Here is a 26699-nt window from a genome sequence, read left to right on the forward strand (position 1 = left end):
GACCTTCAAACTTTAGTGTATTCTGTTTCACAGCACAAAATGTTTCCGAAACGTAAGTTTATTGTTACAATAAACTTGACTAGTGGCTCTGAAATACTATCCTTGAAAAAACAATGGGGAAATTGGAGCAAAAGCAGAAGGAAATAAACGAAGACCTTGTTGGTTCGTAAAAATAAAATATGCTACAGGAAAAACTTTTTCCAACGGATTGAGATGCGACAAGCTTTAAAAGCTATGACGCGAATCGAGCGTTTGTCTACAAGAGCGCATTTTCGGTGGATATATATGTCGGAATGACATTGGGGATAGGGTTGTCGGTGTTTGAGGAGTCTTCATTGAAGGTAGCCATCGTTGCGGTGTAACGAAGATACGATTTATTGACACAGGTATGAATAACACAGGTTTGACAATCTACCACTGCGGTGAGACGTCCGCGACACTAGTGACAGTGGTCTCCGGTTCGATAACGAATCCGCGGCCAACGGGACGACAGATGGGTGTTCTCGCTGAATCTAAGTCTGATTCGTAAAAATAATTGCTGAGCGTAAAGACGTTACTCTTTGGTCGACGGGAGCGCGTAAAAGAATGCCCGTCCCGTCCCGATGATGCCACAGAGGAAAACTATAATGGGGTGTGTCTAAGGACACGAGATCATCGGATTCGTCGAGGAAAGCCTTCGTTTAGGAAGTAAGGGAAATTGACGTTGCTGCTAATTGGTCAATCTCCATATCGGTGGTTAGAAAAAGATGCTAGCCGCCCTCGAGGGAAAGTTGCTAGTGGGAGACGCCGCTCGTTGAAAAATATGTCTCCCCTATCTTCCCGTAGTTGGGACAAAGACTGTTTGTCTGTTTGAAGGACTTTAGTTAACTAAACCTTAAGATTTATAACGGGCCCTCGGGCTAGCCGAACATGTACTGCGGAGACGCATCGACATCTGGCAATCATCTTACTCGAAGAATAGGGTCTGCGTGTGGCGAGTCACGGGACAGAAACCGTTGGAATGTTTACTGTCGCGTGTCGCCACGAATATTTCTTTTAAGGAGAGCTATAGAATTACTCCATACCTTTGTTAGGCAAAGCGTTCATCCCTTGACCGCGGCTACGTTGGGCGACAGACTGTCACCTCGAGCCAAAGCTCACCGTCACTAATCTCGAACAATTACAATCGGATTGAATAACTACAATAGTTTAGTTACAGTTATAGTAGACTTTAGATTGCAATGTTGCGGGGCTATCCCAAGATTCCGGTGTCCTTTCATCTCCGACATATATTTAACTATATATATTAACTATATATTTTCCCTAGGAACAGTAAGATTTTAACGATACAACTTTATCAAGAGATCTTAATGTCATAAACGGTATCGAAACTTCGTAATTGATATTGTTAAGGAAGAAAATATTGGTAATCTCCTCAAACGACGAGCGCTTGATATTCACAATTAGAACTCGATATCTTAGCTTCTTATAATATCCTAATAAAATGTTATTTATCGATTACAATTGTCCTGTCGTATTTTATTGTGTTTGCTTTATAAATGTGAACTTTATTCAAAAAGAGTTCATCGATATAACGGTATTGAAGAGAACTACTCGAGAAACTATATCTAGCCCTTGGATGGAGGGATTGCTTGCTTCTTACAATCGAATAATTGGAGTGTAACTAGAAACACGAACGGTAATTTAGCAATGGAGAAGAACTTTAGAACGACAGCAATTTTCTTCTTGTTTCTTTGAGAAAGGCACCGTTCATTTTATGTTTGACGAGAATGGGGTTGTTGGACGAATTTGATTAGAAAGGAAAGATCTTTAACAAATATTCTTCCCATTGATACATTCCTATATTTTTTATTTAATTATTTGAAAATGCAATTTTGCATATACCTATGTGCAATTATATACTATAATCGCAGGCGTTTCTTTAAAATGATGTACTATTGAAACAAGGCAAAGTATCGTCGAATTCTTCTAGATTCAATTTCTCAAAAGAATGGCTCTATTGATTAACCAAACATAGTTCCCATAAGCATATACGTACTTCTCAGAAAAGATAGTTATATCTAGATCAATATTACTCCCCACAGTGACCTATATGTCAAAGAAAAAAAAGACACATCAAGTATTAAATCATACTACTATTACGTCCACTATCTCTACAAATCCTCCACTCTTGGAAAAGTCTATCTTATTCAAACGTAACGTAACTCAAATTAAATCTTTTCCATCATCATAAATACGAAACATTTATAAAATTATCATCTTCGATTATTTACTCAACATCTAGCTAACAAAATCTTCTCCATCGCCGTACCCCTTAATCCTGACCGCGTACAATTAACGTATGAATAGTTAATTTATTGAAATTTAAACGACCATTTTACGCTACTTGTACTCGAATGATTTTAGGATCTTGCTGTATCTCTTGCACAGTGTTATAGACAGGCGAGAAACATAGAAACGTAACTTCCGATCCACTGATTTACCCTAAACACACGATGATAGGTTATACGGTGGACGCAATACAGAAGCGTTTCCGATGCAATTCGAAGGTGCGTTGTTACAATGGAGTTCATCGATCCATAGTGACTATTTCCCCGCCAACTACAGCCTGTAATAACGGAATAGCCAATAAAGTATATCCTGTCGATTTAATCGTTACCCCCACGGTGCACCGCGCGCACGGAGATCGGATCGGTGATTTTCACGTGATGTTTCGCAAATCGTGAGGCGCTCGCGTGATTCGCGCGTTTTAAGCGTTCCCGCTCTTCCCGTCCGATAGAAAGAGAAAGGGAACAGGGGGTGGAAGGAAGAGGGAAGATACGTGATGCGAGTTCAACCTGCCGCGGGAACCTTTAAAGAAGGTCGGTGCAACGGGAGAGATGTAATTTTAATAAATTGGAGAACAAGTCATTGTAAAAGATTGATATTCAGATGTTGGAGATGCAGCAGATTTACAACTCGCTGGAATTAAGTTAGTTAAGGCGTTGAAAACCTAACGTCTTTTCAAAGGCGTTTGCCGCGTTTCTTTTCAAATCAAAATACATACATACGATACGTACAATGTATGCGCCTAAAGTTTTAAAGTTAATTTCTATTCAAGGAATGGACTGTTTTATTATAGATTTAGGAAATTGAAAAGAAGCAATTGCTTGTTTCTAAGAAAGAATCGCGAGAAGTACAGTTAGAAACTGTATTGTGAATCACTTTTCCTGGTTTCCGTAACGAGGAAGTGAAAAAAAAACGCAGACAAGTCAGCGTTTACCGCAGCTAAATGGAAGATACGCAGGTACGAGTCGTTACAGTTTTGTCGTTGCAACGATTCCCGCTGCGTAATTTGATAATGAATAGTTGAAAAATAGCAGCGTTGTATCCGTACTCTTTAATATCCCATTATATGGAAGTTAACGACCGGAAAATACACCGCTCGACTACTTGAAGGAAGTAGCTCATGAGCAAGTCTTTTGTATCCTCGCAATGGTATAATTCCTGTAACGTCTCGTTCTCGGAGGATTTATTTCGTTGATTTGTACTTGTTTATTGCTTTTGTGTTTTCATGAATGGAGCATGTCGCATGCGAATCGTAATATGGTTTTAATGGCATTTCGACTTCAATGATATCAGCGGCTGATTGCGCTTCCCGTAAGAAGCTTCCAATCATTATGTATTTTAGGAACAACAGATAAGGATATTTAGAGAACGAATTAATTATTCAATTGTTCGCGCAAGAAATACCTGTCTCTTTTTCGAAAGTTATAAATGCTGTTTTCAAAGAGTTCCTTAGCTCACCATAAACCAGATAAGAATCTTTGGTTCCATCTAGAAAAAGAAACCTTCAGATCAAACCGAAAGGGGTTCGGATTATATTTTCTAATCGTATTTGTATATTTCTTTTTACGGTCAGCTTGTCATCCACGTACAATCGAACAGAGAGTCCATTAATTATTTCCCTTCGACTTGTTTCAGGGGGAGCATCTCGGAAGCCATGCCGGCTGACGAGTTCGCTGGAAATCGAAACAGAAGCAAACCAAGACTGCAACCACCTTAACGAACCGCTATTATCACTGGCAAGGTCATCGGGCAGACCGGATCTAATCATGCTCACGCCGACCATGCTTCCTGTGCACTCGTTCCTCTTTCTTAACGACGTCAACCAGAAGATCGGGTGGTAAAAAAATTCGAAATCGAGTTGATTGAAAATCTCAAGGAATATTAAAAAAAAAATACAAATAAACAATTTGATATAGAAATCATCCATTTTGGGCAAAGAAAAGAAACAATCAGAAAAAGGAATAACCACAGAAGCTCTGAATTTCATTGCTTCCTAATGGTACTTCCTTGGATATTTTTACATTCTGGAGGCGTGAACGAACTCTGAAAAACAGAAACGACTTCTATCGGATGATCGAAAAAACTACCTGGACACTGAGTATAATTATTTACACGTGCGGATGCCATTTCCGGCATGTTTCTCCATGAAGAAGGTCAGCTTCAGTTTTTGCCACTTGTAGATAGAAGTTGAAGTGGCGGACGTCTTAACGAGGTTGCTAGAATGTCAAAGAAATAGATGAGGGAAATATTATGAAGATATATTTATGAATATCTAATTGAGCATTTAATTAAGAACTTAATCGAAAGACCAAAATAAGTTGGTTCTTGAGACCAAGTACCTATCTAAGTATAATAGTCTTTTGTACTTACGGTTTAGTAAGAGGACTCGAGTAAAACGATTACTCGTTAAAAGGAACAATAGAATAATCATGCCTCCGCAGACGGTGGTCTCTGCTTTCATGCCTTATCGCGGAGAATCTCAGCGAAAAAAGTATCCCGAAGCGTGAGCTGAAAGGTGGCTATGTAGGCTGCCTAGTGAATGCCGTCGCCATGGTGGAGCTGGCGTGTAGCAACTCCCTAAGTCCAGGAACCTAATCCCGCGTCAGAAAGACAAAATTCGCTACGGAGAAAAGTAAACAAAAATATATATATAGGAAAGAAGAGACAAAGATTAAAGATCGTTAAGAATTAAAGGTAATTTAATGATAAAAGAGAGAAAGAATTGTGTAAAAATTCTACTGGGAAAGAAAAGAAAGAAGAAACCTCCAACGAGAAAGACGTGCTCAGAAGCGAGTCCCGCGTAGCGCCATGTAGAGGAGCAGGAAGAAGCGCAGTCTTCCTCAGGCATTCCAGCGTCGAGTAATGCTGAAGCATATCCTGACGGGGCAACCGTCGTCAGCGGGCTCCAGGCACCAGCACAATGACTACCAGGCGAGCTCGGGCTCGTTGCACGGCGGCCACCACCACCACCATCATTCTGGTCACCAACAGGATCAACAGCAACACCATCATTACAACCAAAACAGCAACGTTCGTGGAACGACAGGGGGAAGCCAAGGATGGGGAATCGACGTTTACGACTCGGTGGTCCATCAAAGAGCCAACGTGCATCAGGCTGCCACCACGCCATCTTCCACTCACAGACACCCTTTGAATCATTCTCAGTTGAGCGTGAACAATCTTTCTCAACGATTGAATCACTCGCACGCTCTTAATCTGTCCACGTTGTCCACGTCGAAGCATTCTGTGAACAGCGTCAGTCCTGTTGCCGGTGGGAATAACAATAACAATAATAATAATCTGTCGACTACATTGGGGGTGATATCCCCGGCGCCGCTGCACCAGGACAGCAGACCTAAAGCGAATGGAGGCTTTGATATCTCGAGACTGTCCAGATTACCCAGTCAGGCGACACCTTCGCCTGCACCTGCTCTTCAGGGTACGACTACCGGGGGACAGTTAACCGGTCCCGGTTCCACGGCGTACCCCTTGAACGCTTCCTGGTCGTCGTCCCTGTCAAGGAATCACAAGGACCACGAGGTTAGCGCGAAAGAGACGTTGACCAGTTTGGGTTTATTGTGTCTAGTGTCGTTGTTACTGGCGCTACTCTCGTTGATCTTCTTGCTGAAGATCTCACCGTTAACGGTGACGCCGAGTAGCCTGATCAGCCCGAAAGAGTATACGATTGTCTACGAGGTGACGTTAGCGCTGTGCGCACTCGCCCTCTCCCTAAACCTCTGCTGTCTCCTCATGTGCGCTATACAGTTCCTCTTCACTGTGAAACTCGTCAAGACTTCGTATCAAGGACATTGGTGAGTAGAGTTTTCGTTTTATACCACGCTGGGTAAATCTGTGATTCATAACGCTTTAAATACCTTTGTACATAATCCGTAGTTTACTCAACCCGAAGGTCGAACAAGGTGTGAAAAATATATACGTTTAAAGTTTGTATCCTTAAGATACTGTTATCTTTGAAAATTCGGAAGTCAAACAAAATACACAAAGAGAAACTTCTAAAAGTGCAAATAAACGTTGAGATACAAATATCCTTTAATCCGAACTATACATATGATGGAAAGAGGACTCTCATAGTCATCCACATTTTCCCTCCTAAATGTCAACAGCATCCATATTTACATTGTTGCTGTTGTACATGTAACTTTTCAAACTTACTTAGGTATTGATAAAGAAAAGAAAAATAAGCATTTTCCTGGTAGCTGGGAATTCGCGGGATTCGCGGTCGAACGATGATTACCATTAATTTCTATAATCTGGCGACGCTATCCTCAATCATTATCCTTGTGCCGGAATATAAGTTCTCATTCGTCCATGCGTGGCCTATCTGTGTGCGTCTGGAACAAACGCAGTGTCCCGTATCCCGTGCGATATATCAGAGGCCTGTCTAGTGTTTCTTCTCACGCGGCCTGGAGGACGAAACGCAAAAATTCACATCCTGTACTTGACGTGCAAGCGTTCACCGACCGCGTGTCCCGTTTTTACTGATCAAACACGTGTCTGCAATCACAATACGATACTGTGTAGTGAGATGTATCCGTAAATGCGTATGTTTCATGACGCGAACCTTGAAAATGAAAATTACACTTTCGTTTATTCCTCGAGCGTCGTGCACGCAGGAAATCGTATAATAATTTTATTAGTAAGATTTTTTTTTATATAGACTACGCTATATTAATTTGTGACCAAGCTGAAAGATCGTGACACGCCCTTTGTGTAGAAATTGCAATATTCTCCGTTTTACCTAATAATTCTCCCAGCAAATTCAGCACGCACGTTCGCGAAAAATATTATCGAATACACACAGTGCAGTGCAGATCAAGTTACAAAGGGAATATAGATATGCTCGCCTCCCGTGACACGCAACTCGAAAGCGAAAATAAGGCTCGTTAAAGACGATACATACTCCTCGAGATGGGATCTGTGGTTTCTGCTCGGAAGTTCCCTTATCGTTGGTCAATCGGATTTCTTTTTTATCTTTTTCGTTGCCGACCGAGACAAAGTAAGCATCGCCGACTCTAATTACTAGCGAATGGAAACGCGCGTTAAGTTATGCAGATTGGCCGAAATCGTCGGCCAAATCACTGTGTGTTACGTCGCGTAACACTCTACCTAGCCGAGGCCACACACCGCGGGCAAGATGGCAACCAGATGTCTTCGGATACTCACTGCGTACCCTCAACAGTCTCAAGTACCTTCCATAAATCTCATAGATTTCCTAGTAAAGGTCCTTCAAACCAAACAAACGTCTGTTTCCGAAGAATTTCCAAAGACTATTGTCTACCACGGCGTGACAAGGGAAAGTTAGTTTTTCTCACGTACGCTGCAACTTTCCTCCCACTAACCACTTTCTTTCGAGGGCGGTTAAGACCCTTCGTGTGACCAATTAACAACGAAGCCTATTCCCTCACTCTCCTAACTAAAATCGTCACCAACAAATCCGATGGTCCCGTGCGCTAGACACACCCATCCTTAGCTTTCCTCCGAGACAGCATCGTCTCCCAAGACAGTACTGATTTTACATCCTTCGAACGGTCAACATCCTTCAACCGGGTATACACACCCGTAGATCAGTCACTCACTCATCTCGTACATACGCACCAGCGTAACTGTCTTCGTTATAAGTTGTTGGAATAAACGGTGAAATATAACTTACTCTGCTGTGTCATATTCATTTAACCACCTCTGTTATCTTAACCGAAACAGGGGAACGACTACTTCGCGGCGTCGATTCACCGAATCGTAGCGAGAATTTACGCCTCTCGCTGACGCGTTTTCCTCGCGACCGCGTCTCTCCGCGAACGGTCGTAACACTGTGATTACCCTCAACGGACACGCCGTTTTGAGTTTTCTCTTTGGTTCTTTAATTCCGTCCTTTTTCTTTCGCTCAGTTTTTTGGCCAGTGGCGGTCTTTTATCGCGTGGCGAGTTTGATTCGCGTGGGAAAATGTCGTGTGCTCTTCGGCAGATAGAAAGATCATTGTTTCTTAAAGCATCCAGACGTTGTGCGTGATTGGCATATTAAAGTTTCTTGCGAATGTTACCGTGTGACCATGTCTCCCTTGTGACCGTAATTGTGCGACGATGTTTTCCTGCAAATATTACCATCTAACAAGTTTTTCCAACGAATATTACTGTTCGATCAGGTTTTACTCGAATCTTGTTCTTCCCTTGATAGGGTCCTTTCCTTATATAGAGTGTCCCAGGATTTCGCAGTCAAATCTATGCCACTATATTCCACTGACTATTTTAATGTACCAAACTACGAAGATGCGGCTGATATTGTGCGTGTTGCGTTATTCCACAACTAGGCTTGATTGGCAGGCCATTGGAACGAGATTTGTTCAAGCTGTTCGAAATGTTGGAGAACGAGCCGTTAACATTGTAATGTATGCAACTACAGAGACGTATCGTAACTTTTGTTTCGAGAACAAATAACAGAGAAGAAGAGAATAATGAAGATTGGACACGGACGAAATTAGCTGTCGATCTTGAAACTCGTGCACTGCGATTTCAGATAATGAAATTAGCATAGAATGAGATTTGGGAACGGGCAGAGTATATTCCGGAGTTTGGATATATATATATATTTAGATTAAAGATTGGTTCTTTGCGAGAAACGTTTTTAAGCAACATATGAAATTCTTCGTCTATTTATAGTATATTTCATTTTACTATAGTGGGAGCAGTATTCTATAAATCGGTTTATAAGAGTGCGAATTTATTATCTTAACGCTAGCCTTGCTAAACCCGGTCAAATGATCGGTTTCAAAATTTAATTTGAAATTGTGCGTTCGTCGTTGTTTCTTTTCTTCCTCCAACTTTATGTAAATTCTTATATTATCCGACTAATCAATTTCTCAATTTTTGTTAACGTAAGAATCTACATAAAGTTAGAAGAAGAGAAGAAACAACAATGACTGTACAATTCTAAATTAAATGTTGAAACACGGCCTTTTGACCAGGCCTGGTAGAGTTAGTGTTAAATCATGCTTTGTAATTATTTATTTTGGCTGGTGGTAAGCAACGGTAACGCAAACACTGATCGAAGTAGACAGGTGTTCGTTAGACAGGTATTCAGGCCCCAGAATTTCCAGGTCACCGATTGGGGCCCCTGTTGTAAATTTCTGGTGATTCGCCCAACTATTGGTTAACTAAGAGTAAAGAGAAGAGGACAGTTTACATCTGAGCTACTGCTTCGATTAACCACATCTGGCAGAATGGCCTTTAGGGAAGAAAGTGTACCGTTTTCTGTGGTCGACCATCCTTTGTTTTCTTTTCTGAACAATAGATCTAGCTTGAACATTGATAACTAGCGGCTTATCGATCGTTCGATGACACAGGACACAGCCATTCTTTATGCTACATTATCACCACGACTAACTTTTACAGCTGTCTGCTAAGTTAATATTACCGGTTGTGTCACACTATCGCAGTGTGCCCAGAAGAGATAACCGGAGGACGATTAAAATTGCAACGTCACCGGACGCTTCTCGTTTCCCTTCTTTCTCTCTTTTCCTCGTCCTTTCGCTCAACGGTTGTTTCCCCTGCTTTGCCTCCGGGGCTTCCAGACAATTCAAGATTCTGCTGAATTGGAATGCTCGATTTTCTCCTAGAGAGCTGTTTAGCTAGAAGGAATAGTCCGAGTGTCGACGGGTATGCGAAGAACTGTCTTCTTGTGCTCTTAACCACTTAACTACGTTCGACGTGTTTATTCGTTATTGCTTGATTTTACCTGCTCACCCCATAGAGGCATTTTTGAAATTAAACTTTAAAAAGTTAAAAATTAATTGTTTCCAAAATGTTTTCAAATACTCCGAAAATCGTTGGATATTTTCGTGTTAAAATTAATAACAAAGTAAAATATACACAGCTGTATCCGTATTATTAACAATTAATTATCCTACGATATTTTTACGGGTTACTCGCGCTCCTGAAAAATTTCTACCATGGACCTCTCCCCCATATGTAAGGAAATAAACTCCGCAGTTAACAAATTAATTGTTTCCAAAATGTTTTCAAATACTCCGAAGATCATTGGATATTTTCGTGTTAAAATTACAAAGTAAAATATGCACAACTGTATCCGTATTATTAATAATGGAGGCTGACTCCTACGATATTTTTCTACCATAAAAATTTCTACCATAGACCTCCCCCAAATGTAAGGAAATAAACTCCGCAGTTAACAAATTAATTGTTTCCAAAATGTTTTCAAATACTCCGAAGATCACTGGATATTTTCGTGTTAAAATTACAAAGTAAAAGATGCACAGCTGTATCCGTATTATTAATAATGGAGGCTGACTCCTACGATATTTTTCTACCATAAAAATTTCTACCATAGACCTCCCCCAAATGTAAGGAAATAAACTTCGCAGTTAACAAATTAATTGTTTCCAAAATGTTTTCAAATACTCCGAAGATCATTGGATATTTTCGTGTTAAAATTACAAAGTAAAAGATGCACAGCTGTATCCGTATTATTAATAATGGAGGCTGACTCCTACGATATTTTTCTACCATAAAAATTTCTACCATAGACCTTCCCCAAATGTAAGGAAATAAACTCCGCAGTTAACAAATTAATTGTTTCCAAAATGTTTTCAAATACTCCGAAGATCACTGGATATTTTCGTGTTAAAATTACAAAGTAAAATATGCACAGCTGTATCCGTATTATTAATAATGGAGGCTGACTCCTACGATATTTTTCTACCATAAAAATTTCTACCACAGACCTCCCTCAAATGTAAGGAACTGCGGCATAAGTTCCCTAATAAACAATAGGAATTTCTGTTGTAAACTACAAATTACAAATTACGAAACCTTCCGCTCTAAATTAACTAAAGATCACCAACAATTCTCCTTCGTTCTGAAACTAATTCTCCGACAATGGTGTTCCCTATGAATGAGTCAACTGGCAACGAAAGACCAAAAGCAAGAGGGTTCTCGGTCAGTGTCTCTGGTGCACGCCAGCTAGGAAGCCTTAGCCGAAGGTCGTCCGGCTGAAGATAACTGCGAAGTCTGCAAAGTGGCATTGTTAGCGAAGGAGAAGGAGCCCTGGGGTGTGCAGACGTACTCCGAAAGAAGCACAAACTTTAATGGTGGGTCCCAGTAGTAGACGGCCGTTCCTCTTCGCTTTCTCATTGTCACTCGAAGCTCGGTGCCCGTCCCTCCTTCCGTACCACGCTACCGAGTCTGAGACGCGAGGATGAAAGGAAAAAAAGCCGAAGTATGACACAGATCCAACGACGACACCAACGACGACACCAACGACGGCGACGACGATCACAGAGACACGAGAAGAATGAAAGACAAGCGGCGCTGCTAAGTGCCGGCTCATTACTTAAATGGTCCGTGATAAGGGATCTCTGGTGCTGCTGGCGCGAACACGCTGAACAGCAGACTTTTCGAATAAAGCCACTTTTGGACAAAGTAGTTGCTGGCTCACGAAGTTTTCTTCTTTCGTTGTTAGATGGCGCGATCCTAAAGTAGGCGCGCATTTTTCTTCGCGATCTCACGTTTCGATCGCGGATTTCGACTTATTGGGGAAACAGGTTAATTGGATGACGTGGATGGATGAACGTTTACATCGTTTCGTTCAATGACGGGTGAAACGCGTGAAAAGAGTTCGTAAGGTTTAAGCTGGGTGAGAAAATACAGCTTTGAATTTCCTATAAATGAGAGTTTAACAACGACGTGTCAAACACGACGCATGGAGCATTTGTACTAAATTTCTTATTAAATCTTGTTAATTCACTAGCTAAAAAACCAACTATCACATCGAACATGATACGACCAATAAAAATAAAGATATCGATACAAAGAATACGAAACATAGATTCTTATGAATATGTGCGTTTCTTTAGGTGTATCGCTCTTCCAAACGACAATTCGCCGAAACACATATCAACTTTAACCAATGTATGAGAAATCGTCTCTAGCGCGTTTTTATGCCAAGATGAACGCTACTGTGACCCCGAACGAACCGTGAAACTGAACGATTCGATCTGTCATTGAAAACGCCCATCGGTCGCGAAAGTCTTGTTCGTTTTTCATCGACGGCCCGGTTTAACGTTACACGCGTGTCTGGTTTCTGTTCACGGGCGGTTCTTCGTGCGTCAGAGCGTCCGAGCATACGCGTGCACCCGTTCGTCTTTCCACCAGAAAGAGAGAAGAGGGCTCTCTGTCGTGGCTGTTGGCATTCCACGCCTTCGAATCCGGCATTTCAAATTTTTTCACCGACACAGGGCACTACGGAACGGGAATAAATTTGGCGGGCCGTGACTGCGCCTTAATATTCCAACAAGCAGACAGAAAAATAGAGAAAGAAACGGGCACTCGCGTGTCTCAATGCTTGTAATTTATTTTTCGATTAATTCCCAATCACCAGCCGATAATTTTGATGTTTGCAGCTGATGATAAATCGAAAAAGTGAATAGAGGACTTCCAGTAGAATTTGCGTGATTCATTCTTGGCGTTGATTGGCGTGAATTGTTCGTCAAGACGTTATTTTTCCAAGGGTATAAAAATCTGTCAGTTAGGTGGAAACTATCAATTTGTATACGAAAGATACGATCGTATTTGAAGATTGTATCGTAGTCATCTGATTTATCGTGCAAATTTTGCACGTGACACTCTATATTAAGTTTGTTGTAGCATTAATTAATCACAGAATGTTACAAGAAAACAAATTTGGTTTGGCAAATATAATGGCCGATGTTATATAGATATGTGTGGCGGATCGGTATCAATAGGACGCCGACAGGTCGAGCCGCGGGTATCAACCGCCAACACTAGAGGGCTACGACGACAACGAGTCTGTCTGTCTAACTCGCTAGTGGTCGAATATACGAGCGATTGATATAAATACCGCACCTAGCGAGACTCGCTCTACGTCTATGGCAGGGACTACCGAGCATAGCCTTACTGACAAGTCCACCGGTAGTCCCGGGACGAAACGCACAACTCTCTCTCTCTTTTCATCCGCCTCATTGGTGACCACCGACGACGAACACGCACCTCTGGAGAAGGAGTCAGGAAAGGAGCCAACCACCGACGACGAACACGCCAAGCAAGGTGACCGGATACGAGACGACGACCAAGCCAAGGAAGTGATGTAGCCATTGCAATAGTTCATGGGCATCACCTCCAGCAGCACGTCAGAGAAAGAGAGACAACCACCTCGTCCCCACGACGATCAGCCTTCCATCATCGACGACGAGCCATTCCCTCTAACTTGTATCGCGCTATATAGCTTTGGGGTCACGCTATAGCGCTAGGGGGAGGCTGTGTGGCGGATCGGTATCAATAGGACGCCGACAGGTCGAGCCGCGGGTACCAACCGCCAACACTAGAGGGCTACGACGACAACGAGTCTGTCTGTCTAACTCGCTAGTGGTCGAATATACGAGCGATTGATATATAAATACCGCACCTAGCGAGACTCGCTCTACGTCTAAGGCAGGGACTACCGGGCATAGCCTTACTGACGAGTCCACCGGTAGTCCCGGGACGAAACGCTCTCTCTCTCTTTTCTTCCGTCACATATGTAATGTTCGAATTTGTAAACTATTAACTTTTTCGACAAGGAGGTATAAGGAACAAGTTAAAGTAGACATCATGTTATGAATCATCTGCGAGATATAGAAGACTTCTTTTATGAGGGATCAACACCTCGTGAAGTCAGATTTTATTTATAACATACTTTACGATTTTGATTTATTTGTTTGAGGTGGTATGTCGTGATAGGGTCGGAAGGAAAACTCAGATTTCTTGAACGATAAATGTTTATTCACTCTAATGTCAATGAGTACACTTGATGCAGGATTCGCGATTGTATTCGGTTCGCGAATGCGCGGTTATTAGATAGAGCTTGGATAGCTACGATTCGAGATACGCTGCGAGTGCGGACAATGATTGCACGAGATGTCGAGAGCTTAGATAATTATTCGGCTCGAACCGTGTAAGTATAACGATCGTGATATACTGCGGTAACTCGCGGTAATAGACTGACATTTTTGTCGCGATGCTGCTGCGGAGGAAGACTCGTTGGGATGTGTCTAAGGATGCGAAGGCATCGGATTCGTTGAGAAAAGCTTTGGTTCGGAAAGTGAGGGAAATGTACGTTAATGTTTATTGGCTAATTCGTGTTGGTCGTTGGAAAAGGATGCTAGCTGCCCTTGAGAGGGTGTTGCTAGCGGGCAGCGTCGTATGTGAGAGATAGCAGATTTCTCGTGTGTCCCCGTGGTAGGTGGTCGACTTCGAGACTGATAAACAAAGACTGTTTGTCTCTTTGGAGGACCTTAGCTAAAATAAATCCTAAGATTTATAGCGGTCCTTAGGCTAGCTGGAAATATTCGGTACGAATGTATCGACATCTGGCAATCATCTTGTCCGCAGGTATAGGGTCTTTGTGTCGTGCGTCAAGCGACGTAAACTGTTGGGAAGTTTACTGTCAAGTGCCGCCACATGTTCAAGGAAAATGTATCTGCAGCCGGTTATAGCGGTATTTACGTTACGGATGATCTATGGGAAGATTCACACGAACAAACCTTTATGGACTAACCAAATTTATTTTGTTATTAAAAACGATCTACAGAACCGATCGACGACTGGTGTTCAATTTAAAAATTGCTTCTCTATAAAAGCAAGAAATCTAATTTACATCGTGTTCTTCATCTGTCGCCTCCATATACATCCTGGTGGCAATAAAATTCTGAATTTACGAGAAATCCGTATTTCGACTTAAGCTTATCGATGTTACCGACTGGACAAAGCCTTCGAGAGTTTAAATTAACCGATCGACCCTTCGTTGAAAGGACGAGCAAGTGCCAGGAAACTATCGCGGGAACGCTCGTAAAAGCGCGCAATGGTTCGGCGTGGTAACCTAGGAAGAGGAACAGGTGCGACTGAATCGTAACGGTTGTCGTGGCCCCTTTCAAACGATCCGTGGCCACCCTTCAGTTTCGGCGTCATTAACCCTTCCCTTCTTTCTTCCTGGTTCACTTAGAAACGAAGAAAATTCCGGAGGTAGTTTGCTCTTAGCAGCTGCCATTTTTTTTTCTTTGTTTAGTCGACACGAAGCATTTTGGAGAATTTCTGTGATTGCATCGCGAAGGTACAGAGAATAAGAAAAAGCGCTCTTTGTTCGTTGACGACTTTCTGTCAATTAGAAATAAGAGTAAACGGCATAACAGTTTTCTTCTTTGCCACTGTATACGTAATTTTTGTTAGACTTTAACAACTCGTATTTTTCGTGAGCAAATACTGTCGAGTGGTTATACACTGTATATGTGAAGCTTCGTTTTCTTCGCGCGAAATATCCATGTTGTTCTTTCTATACTTGTGTTCATATATCATGACGTTCAGCCTACACGTGCCCGAGAATGTAATGTAACAGATAATTGGGTTCGAGCTGTAAATCTTTCATTTGCAGCATGACGCGAATCTAACAACACTTCTTTCCTTGTTCAGATCATGAATATTTTTGTCGCGTGCAGGTAGAATCATATGTCTAGAGTATCCACGGGTTTCGTGTTTACTTATTTCTTTAACTAACTTCAGTTTTAACCAACTTCCTATTAACCAGCAAATTAATCAAATACTTTCAGAATCAATGACAAGAATATACCGAAAAGTGTCGAAAGAATTTTAAAGGTACAATCATTTTCCTAAAAGTTATCTTGAGACGTATTGTATCGTTAGTCTCATAGAGTTAACCACTTTTCTCTAGAATAATACTCGAACACAGCTGTAGCTTTCTATAAATTTCCTCGCTATTCGATTGAATTTCCCGAGATCGTTTCCAATGACGAGGTCGCAGCAGTTGTTACGAAGAATATCGGAAGAGCGAAGAACGCGTATGTGTGTCTGATCCATCATTCACGATAGTCTCTACGGTCCATGCGTATGATCCATCATCTGCGTAACCATTTTACAATCCTCACCGTGGAAATGCCGATCCGCGATGCTATTCTCGCGCGCACTCGACCGCTTAAGAGTGTCGTGTAAAATTAAGGTAAAAAGTAAGGAACTTGTTAATTTCCGACAAGGAGATAAAGTTCTTTTTATTTTTTAGTCAATTTATACAATTTTTTCGGTTCGCGATGATGTACTTTCGATATTTGGATTAGTTAAGAATTTTTTTATTAGACTGACTGGATGATTTTGAAGGGAGAATTTATATTCTTCCATTCGTTGGAGTGGGAGAAGGTTTTGTTTATACTTAGTGTAAAATTCGGAGAACGGCTGGAGTGATCGAATGCCACTCAGGCGGCTGAGAACGGATGCTGACCGGGCGGTCACACGCGATAAGGCGTTCGGAATTTCGGTTTGTTATATACAGCTGCTCGAATTTCGTCTGTGACAAGAGCATCGTCCAAAGACGTTTCCATCATACACAAATAACTTTGTTTTTCTTCTTGCAGTCGGAAGCGTGGAGAATTCGATGTTTCTGGCTGATCTGTTGTTTTATCATTTGCGCGGCATTTTTTCGCGGTTAGAAGAAAGATGAGATTAATATCTTTGTGGTATTTTGATACTTATCGATCTGCCGATAATGTCGGTGCTGGTAGGGGAAAGCGTGGTTGAGAAGAAGCGCGCTTTTTCGATATATTATGAATTATGGCTAACGGTAATTCACGCAATTTACATAATCTAGATGGAACAGACGCTTTTCAAGATCGCTTGTCGACTCATTTATGTTTATAATTTTCAGGAGAAGAAAATCTAAACCTTGAATATATTCAATTCGAATATGTACTGTAGCCTAAATTCGGGTCTTTTTTCGACTTTCAACGATATAGATTTTGTCTCGATTGACTTCCTGCCGGTTTACGTGCTTTTATTCTTACTCCTTCTTCTTCTTCCGGTGTCCAATGATTCCTTTGAAAATCGACGCGGTTAGTACCGAAGCGTACGCTTCCGATGCGGAAAGTACGCGATCGAAGCGCGTGGCTTCTGACCGGAAGCGTAGCCTTGCAAACGCGATTAGATTGCATTAGCTACGAGACTGAAATTAAATCTCGAGTCGGAATTGTATTTAATTTTCTTCGGGAAGTTCAATGCCGGAATCGAAAATTGGACGATTGAATAGGGATTCCTAGTTGATTTTAGACGTCCCTCTTCCTGTAACTCCCACCGAACTTGCATTGGGCGTTGTTCGTAGGCTTGTCGTGCGGCAAACCGTTTCGCAAGAGCTTATTTGCATTTCCTCTAACTGCGGTTCGCATAAGACGCGTCAAAGGAATATTGACTACTATCTATTAGGTCAGATTTTTTCACTATTTTCTGCTTCTCGTAGGATTGTAATGTTACAGTACCGGTAACACGAAGCTTGATCTACGGCAAATAATAAAATATCTTTGAGATTAAAAAATATAAAGATTTGAAAATTAGGACATTTGAAAGTTTGTACTTACTCGACTGAATTGCTATTAAGTGACGTTTAAAAATTTTAATCACAAGGTTGAAAGTAATATAGTTAGTAATTCTAACGAACACCTATCCTCAGATAGATTGGTATACATACGCGAGTCGACCGTATTCTCCGGAAATGAAAACAACTACATCCCTGGAACCTGGAACACGTGATTTTCCGCATATCCATTAAAGCAACATCGGTCAGTGACTCGTCTACGGTGCAGTCGCTAGACTCAATTAATGACCACGTTCTGGTCGTAAATATAGAAAAGGCAGCGAGATATTTTAGTTTGTCGGCTAACTGGGCTGAGGTTGGGTCAATGTTTCTGTGGATTTCATTTACCTCTTCCGGCCTCCTTATATTTTCTGAATTCTTACAATTTCCGAGATACCAGTTCATAGCAACTTGATTCTTATTATGGCGTAGGATATAGTAAATCTTATTGCCTAAAAATACAGGAAAAGATTTCATTTTAGATGATTATTTCATTAAAAGATTATTATTTTTTTTAACATTTTATTCAAGCGTTTCTTAAGACATTTGTTCAAAGAGATGTCAGGTTATAAAAAATTGAATCAACCTTCCCAAAGCTCCTTAACCTCTTGTTATTTTTGATAAATCAATAGCATTACGCAATATATACCGTGTGATTTCCCTAGACGATCTAGTAGCACTCTTCTTTACAACCTTCTTTCAAAACGAGAAACAAGAAGAGGATTTACCAAATATCATTGTCATCGAAGCGCAGAGACGCTCCGGTGATTCTTATCTCCATTCATCTCTCCGAGTGAAACTATTTGACGTCGCCTTGAATAGGCTCAGACAGTTTTGTCGGGGGTCCGTGTCGTCGACTGTAGCCAGCTCGCACGATCGTGAATGGAAAGACTCGTATAAAATCAAAGGGCCGACAGACTCTTCCTGCTTAGACGAGATCAATGAGATCTCGTTCAATAGAGAAGTTACCTTCTCGACCGCCGGCGCCGTATTACCCTTCAAAATCACCGGAAAGTCATATAAGCCAACCGATGCAGCCTAACCTTTATCCACAGATAAAATAGGTTTCTCTTATTCCATCTGAATTTCTAAAGAAACCAAGACTTGATTTCAGTCTGGTTAAAAGCTTCGCTCGATTAAAGCTGTTTTTCAAGCAATAACCTACTTTGTGAATTTCATGCACGCGAATCCAAGTATGTATGCGGCAGAAATGAAGCTTTCGTGCATGTCTAATTGTAAGTTGATGCGAAACAATGCGCATGCGCCGAAATCCCATCACTTTGCGGACCCACATTGTGCCTTTTATTAAGGCGCCTTGTTTGTTTACTCTTCTCGAGCTAATTCTTCACTATTATTATCTACATTATTTTCACTGGCTAACAACTGGTTGGTCTGCAATTGACTAACCAATACAAATTTTTCGTTACGTGCATATATTCGAAAGAATTCGAAATTAAATTATCATGTATTACGGGCAGTTACGATAGAGTGACACAAAGCAATCTGTGTTTGAATGCCTCCACTCGTGGACAATATCGATATAACCTAAATGCGATAAATCGCGAACGTTTGATTCGACTCATGGGAAATTTACGCGTTTTTGAATCGTCCCGAGTCGCACGCGAAATGCAGGTCAGAGAACCGTCTAATATTTATTGTTGAGATCGTGGGCTTGATCTTAATGGCGCGGCGGCACGCGATTCTTTACCAACTATGCTCTCGACCTTCTTCCCTATTCAACTAGCTCGAGCAGTGAAATTGACTCTGCATGCCTGTGATTTTGGCAGGGAATGGGAGTCGAGTTCGTAGTGAATGCACATTGTGTATACGTGTTTTAGGTGGTTTGTGTGAGTTTGTTGCGGAGATTCGAGACATTTATTTAACCTCTTTATCATATTCGAGCCTGTGCGATATAACCATATCTTAAATGTAATAAGTTTTATTTTTTATTGCAAAGTTCTTGAAATATATAATGCACACAATAAGTGTATAATATTTTATATATATAAATTATATTTAAGAAGTTTGGGATAGTTTAAAGATGAAATAAATTGCTTTTTAAGTTTAATCTCTTACTTTCGACGAAATCAAGTTTCTCTGGAATTTGGTGGAGTTTAAGATTTGATATCGGTGTCGTAGGAGTTATGTGACACTTTAAGGTGGAATAAATCTAGCGAGGAGTTTAAGGTGCGGCAAAGGAGCGTGGAATGTTGCAATAGAAATTTATTCCAGTGTTAGTGCATTGGTAGATTGATCAAATTTACGTGTAGCGTGGGTAACCAATGGTAAATATTTTGCAATGTGTATAATTTCTCAGTAATCTGAGGCTTATAAAATCTATTGACAACTAATGGAAATTGTTGATTTAACAGATCAATTTTAAATTCCTCGTTAATCTAAATTTTTTTAATCCTATTTACAGCTAAACCTTACGACGAAAAATTAACGAAGTGGAATAAAAATGGCATTGTGATTCTTCTCGTCGTGTATTGGTGTCACATCAAATTTAAGAGACAGTTTTACTTGCGGATGCTGCGTGTTACGTTGGTGAAGTCGACGAAAGCGTAAAATAGGAGCTCGTCCGAAATACACTAACGCGGAAGGTTAAATTTAACGGAAAAGGCTGAGAAATTAGTTTAGAACTCGAAGTTTCATTGGTACGACGCTCTTGAAACGCATTCAAAGAGGTCGGCGACCTCGAAAGGGGATGAACGCAACTGTTTCGTGGGAATTTCTTATTGTGGCTTATTTGGATGAAGCTACTTTAAAATCAGCGCTGGATTCGTCTGTATTTTGCCCGGAAATCATAAAATGTTTAGGCCAGGCGACTCCATGTACAGAAAATGTTATGTCCACTTTTTACGTCCGTAGAATTCAACTCTTTACTACTATGCACTTCTTCTCCAAAAAAATATCGCGTTTCAATATTAAAAAAGTTTCAATAATATACTATCCATTAGAAGAATGATAACATGATAACCGTACAAATTATTAGTATTAACAAATTCTTATTGTCGTATAGAAATGCCAACTATTGCTTCGGTAAAACAAACAAAGGAATTTTACAGGTAAATTTTACAAATTACAAGTCATCTTATAACGCAAAATACGACGTATAAAATTGTCTCAATTTATTAATAGTATTAATAAATTATTATGGTAAAAGATGCAGGAATCTTAGCCTCATGAGAAATTAGAGATGAAAATGAGTGGGAAAAGATTAATCACTGGTCCCCCGAAAAAGATGCAGTCCCATGGATGGATGGTTGTGCGAGTATTAAAGCAGCGCAAAACCGTTCCCCGAATTCTCATCCCGGACGTCGTACGACCGAAGACAAAAACAACTCACTCGAGGGCATTGCGGAGAGACATTCATCGAGGACACAATAGTATTATTCCAGGAAGTGCTAGTTCTTCCTAGATTCCGGTTACAATGTTCTTAACGCGTGGAAATTAATCTTGACCAGGAAACATCTATAACGGCATGTATTTTCTGCCGTGATTGTAAATCTGTTTGGAACATGCGGTTTGTCCGTTAATCTATGCGCTGTTGTTCAATTGAGTCAATATTATTTGTTGGTAGATTAGTGTGTGCAAGAGCGCTCTATCCATTATTGACCAATTCGAGCACGTATTGGTAAATTTCACACCGGCAATTACGGTGAAATCGTTCGTGGTCGCTGGAAATTAGCAGTATCGTTTGCGATCGTGAGCTAATTGACACTGCGTGAGCGGGGAATTATGTGAAGCAGCTTTGCTTAGTCGTTTCATGCATTTAATAGGTTTACGGCGGTGGACAGAGTTTGTAAAAAATGAAGACAAGGTAGAAAAAGATTATTTTTCATTTTTTACTATTAGATTATTTTCAAAGTGATCTTTTCAGTGAAATATGATTGACAAAAAATAAGATCTATAATTGAATCATTATAGAAAATAGAATAATATTGATAATAAAGAAATAAAAATCAATTATAGAATAACATATAATAATAATAATAACAATAATGTGGATAGACTTTATGTTTACTTTTATATGTATAATGATACTGTTTGATCCTTGAATTAAAGTTAAGATTAACGTTGCGATTATGATTATCCCTTGTCTGACTAAATATATTTGAAGTATCAATTACAGTAGAATTTTTGAAAGATTCTTGGCTGTTAAACAAAAAACTGGTTCCTTTATTGTTAGGGAAGTGATACATTTACACTGTACACGAGAGTGTGTGTGTAAGGGTTAGAGGGCGTCAAGGACTTAGTGGAGACAAAAGACTGTTGCCAGATGTTAGAAGAATCTAGGATAGTCGGTTGGCGACCAGCGTGCGTGCAAGACGTTCTTCAGAGAGTAATATAGATGTATAACTGTTGTGTGGGAAATATAGTCAATAATTTGTATTCCCAAATCCTCGAATTTCCTTAACATTTATATTTCGCTCAATTATCATAGAATCGTGAAACTGACTTTCACTTCAAATTTTGTCTGTTTCAGGAGTAACAAGTACCTGCAAAAATCATCCATCAGCCGGATATGTGCTGTCGGAGGGTTTTTCATTAGCATTCCCGTCTTTCTAACTGGTAAGAACCAATTCCTTCAATTCTGTCAACTTTAACCTTTTGAAAGATACTAGTACATAAGTTATACGTTTAATTTTTCTTGAATTCAGGCATGAATCTAAAAGATACTGTGAACTATCTCTGAGTGTATGAAATCAGTTTAGAAATCCAATGGAAATAAAGTTAATTTTAACGCCGAATAGTCATTATTTTTCTTAGAAAAATAAAAATGATCGTCTTTTAGGGAAGTTTTAACAGATTAATTTATAAAGAGCTGAAACAGAATATTCATGTCATGCATGAATACGGCTGGTGGATGGATCGAGATCTAATCTAAAGTTTACGTTGTGTCATGCTAGTTTACACAGCTATCATTCGCTCGATCGATCGTTAAGCTGTTGAACTCGATTCAAGACGGACATTTTGGCTCTGTTCAGAAGAAAACTGTGTTTTAATAAATTTGACGGAATAGAAATTATGATAGACTACAATATTTTTTTAATTATATCATAAAATTTATTTATTTTTTTTTAATGCCATGTTAGAAACTTCAAATACTGTCCAAAACTTCGAACGTAATCGTTTTAGAAATTTGTAAATTACTTAACGACCAAAAATATTGAATTCTCTATTGTCTGAAGATAGATTCTCTATAATTTAAGTAATTTATTCGTCGAGAATTGATATATAAAGACTTAAATAATAAATTAATTGAAAAATAATTTGCGACTAGTATTGAAAATTTCAATGAAAAGCATATGTATATAGTTTACGCTTCGAGAATTATATGTATTGAGAATATGTATTTGCGCTGATTCTTTGTCCCGCTTGTTATGGCATACGTGTTATAATGATCCTCTAACAATGCTTTCAGGTATGATATTGTATACATTCATCCAGTTTTATTCGACGCCGGTGTCACGTAAAATGGATACTTGGGTTGCGAGAGAAAAGAAAGCTGAGTCGTAGCCCAACTATTAATTCTCTTTTATCGAACTTTATTATGACTTTGGCACTTACAGTAGAATAACGTTGAACAGAGAAAGGGGTGTTGTACAAGAACAGCAACTAGAACGAGAACTCCCCGGGCTGGGTGAAGTCTCGGCTTATATACACCCTGGCTTGGGGATGTTGGGGGGTTTGGTGTGGATTCCAAGGAGTCCGAAAGTCGGGGTTGGGGCCTTATCTCTGATGGGGACTAAGATGCGTCGCGGCGTTGGCGTCCGACAGTCGGGAGTCGATGTCTTTTCTCTGAGAGGTAATTGGTGTCACACCGGCAATCGTTACATCCGTTTTCATAGGCCTTGGCATCGTGTTTTGTGGATGCGCAATGGTCCATAACGTCTTCGTGTGGCAGAGGGTAAGAACATATCGCTATTAAAAAAGAAAACGAACACGTTAAAACACGTCTAAATCATCTTTTATGTGTATTTTACTCGGAAATCATTTTATCGTGAAATTTTGTTTTCAGAGTTACCATAATTTATCTGGTAGAGTTCATAAAAATTTTTCTGAAATCAATTGCAAGCTTTTAGGAAACCAGGATTTTTCACATTTTTAAGAAGCGTTATAATTATATTGCTGATCTTTATTTTATTCGTGCGAAATTGAAAAGTACGCAAATGGCGCAAAATGCATAAAATGCGCTAAAATATACGTATATAAGAAAACAAATCTCGACTAAAATTTTATTTCCTTGATTATGTTCGTAAAACTACAAACTTGTATAAAAATACGCATTCTAGTTATAAGTGTTAAAACATTCGATCTAGTCCTTATCACATTCATGAAAACCTCCATTTAACCATTCGTTGTATCAACGAACATTCATATGCAAAACTTACCACCTACCACATCCTCCGCGTATTAATATAATCCCCTTTTATAAATTATACACTTTAGAGTGGACTGGTTGGGTCAGAGTGATATAAGCTTACAAGTTCTCGAGGAGTTCTACCGAAGTTACATTTACGTTTGCATAATTTCACCGAAAAAGATACTCTGTAGAATGACAGGTTCGTTTGTTTATGTGATCCGCGATCGTAACTATTTCAAGGGGATTTTATAAATAACCATACACACGATATTCAGTGTATTTTCGTATTCTCGTTTATTTTTGGGAGATTTGTAAAACTGTTGAACAAAATAATTGAGTAACGATTATATTTGCTGAGAAAAAGTCTTTTTCTCTGTACCCCTCCTTCTACTTCAAGCATGTAGTATTGACAATAAGATTGAGAATGGCTGAAAGTAATCCAAAAGAGTTTTCACCATGGTTATCGGTAACGAAAAAGATTTGAATCATCTTTAATACTTATTCGTAACTAGAATCATTTCAACTAAAATGTAAATTCTTATATTATAACTTTTTTAATTTGTTATGGCCCCTGACTACAACCTAACCTATCATTCTTATTTCGTAGGAGAAGACGAATGCCGTGAAGGCGTTAGCGCGCGAACAGTGCGAAGCGGCGGTACAGCTGCAGCGTCAGCAGCAGCTGCAACAGCACCAGAACCAGCACCAGCTACAACAGCAACAACAACTACGTGGCCCGTTAACCATCCACCATGCTGGCTGCCCAACGAAAGTCGGGCCCGTGACGAACCAACTAAATACCAGCCACGCAACGCACGGCCGAGCTGCACAGTACCAACACTATCATCACCATCATCATCATCGACACGTGTCAATGTCTCCACCGCCCTTGTTGCTCTCATCGCCAGCTCCGATCGCGGCGACGCACAATCATCTGAACGTGAGCGGACACAGAAACGTGGTTACGCCACCGGATACACCAGCAGATAGATCGCCACCGAGTCCTGGAAATAAGCTAAATAGATCGCAGCATTTGCCACGGGAAGCAACCGGCAGCGTCAGTCCTGGTCTTCCGGCTGCCACATTGGATCTAAGTAGCGCAGCAACCACCAACAGTCCGCATGAATTGTCCACGTTAGTTTAGAAATTTGGTCCGAACATTATATCTTCACATAGGATTGGAGATTAATAGTTGATAGTTAATTTACACATCGATCTTTTTATTTGTAAATTGGGTCGTGGTTTAGAGTTGGTTTGTAAAAATTCGGTCCTAATTGTTAAATGATGAATATTGATTAAGAATAATAGGCATTGATGTACCAATCTTTACTTGAGCACACGCATTGGAGATTTCACTTTTATTCAGTGAAACAGCAACTTCATTACTCGCTTATTCAATACGGCAATTGCATATATTTCATGGACATTTTAACAATGTTTTGAATAATTTCTAACGGTACAATTGTGATGAAGTGAAAAAAATCGTGATAAGAAACAGAGAGAAAAGTTGCTCGTTAATGAATATTGACCAGAAATAAAGTAATTTCTAAAGAATATCCCGAAGACGTCGTAGATATTACGAAAGGAATGATTAATTTATACCCGTGTGTATCTTGCCATTACCATACTATTATTATTATTATTAATATTGTTAGTAGTACTCGATTACATTATTATTAATATTAATATTATTGCCTTATTATTATTAATGTTATGGAACCTCTAGTCCTAGGTTACTTTCGCTGCCACGAAAGGATAAGATTTTCGAATTTTTTACTATTACGTGTAATTCAAGTTTTCCTGTTGCGCATGCGCAGTAGAAAGAAAGTTAGCGGAACTCAAATCTCGAACTATAGAGAGTTGAAAAGTAGTAAAAGTAAAAAAGCACGAATAACATTTGTATTTGTGCTGGATTAAGTTTGATAATTGAAAATTGAGTTTGATGATAACATTTTTTTCGTATTCGCTTTGGTAAATATTAGTTTTATTTAAAATTGAACAAAGCATTTTATGTTTTTCAAATACGGTACATAATCGTAATATCGAATTTTGTAAACTGATAGTAAGAAACTCTATAATTCGAGACTGGAACTTTGATCAAGTTCACATTGAACGTAAACTGACTTAATTTTGTTATTTAAGCGTGTATACTATACGTGTTTGTTCCTTCTTCTCTTGTGCGCAGGCTATAGCTTAATTACTTCCAATAAACGCAGTTATATCGAATCAATGACCGATACAAATTTAGATATTAGGATTATTTAAACAAGAGATTAAAAACTAAAAAGTATTGTTTTTATACTGCATATGTACATATGCAATATGAACGACAGTTTGTGTAATAATATGTCCCCTCTTCTTAGTTTACTTTTGTATATTTTGCGACATTTGATATTAATTTTATGAGGAACGTACTTACACTTTATCTTTGTAATTAAATGTGAAATGAAAGAAAAGAAATGACATGAGAAAAGGAAATTCGATGTATGAGTATATACGAATTGACGGAATTAAAATTTAACTCTATATTTAAATAGAAGACGTGAAATATCTTGTCATCTTAAAA

The 26699-nt window shown here is 39.7% G+C and overlaps 1 protein-coding gene and 1 long non-coding RNA gene across 2 annotated transcripts; one reads left to right on the plus strand and one right to left on the minus strand.

The window, feature by feature from the left end:
• Positions 1-3607: 3607 nt before the first annotated feature.
• Positions 3608-5186, minus strand: LOC126875537 (uncharacterized). The gene is made up of 3 exons (XR_007693534.1): positions 5092-5186; positions 3918-4948; positions 3608-3816 (listed from the first exon to the last, which is right to left on the minus strand). It is a non-coding gene; the product is annotated as an uncharacterized LOC126875537 (long non-coding RNA).
• Positions 5170-25292, plus strand: LOC126875525 (uncharacterized). Its single transcript, XM_050638501.1, has 5 exons — positions 5170-6140; positions 22253-22338; positions 23192-23232; positions 23576-23677; positions 24741-25292. Exons 1-5 carry the CDS (start codon positions 5191-5193, stop codon positions 25275-25277), a joined length of 1716 nt encoding a protein of 571 aa, XP_050494458.1. The 5' UTR covers positions 5170-5190; the 3' UTR covers positions 25278-25292.
• The last annotated feature ends 1407 nt before the right edge of the window (positions 25293-26699 follow it).

Source organism: Bombus huntii, chromosome 18, assembly GCF_024542735.1.
Source record: "Bombus huntii isolate Logan2020A chromosome 18, iyBomHunt1.1, whole genome shotgun sequence".
Taxonomy (NCBI): domain Eukaryota; kingdom Metazoa; phylum Arthropoda; class Insecta; order Hymenoptera; family Apidae; genus Bombus; species Bombus huntii.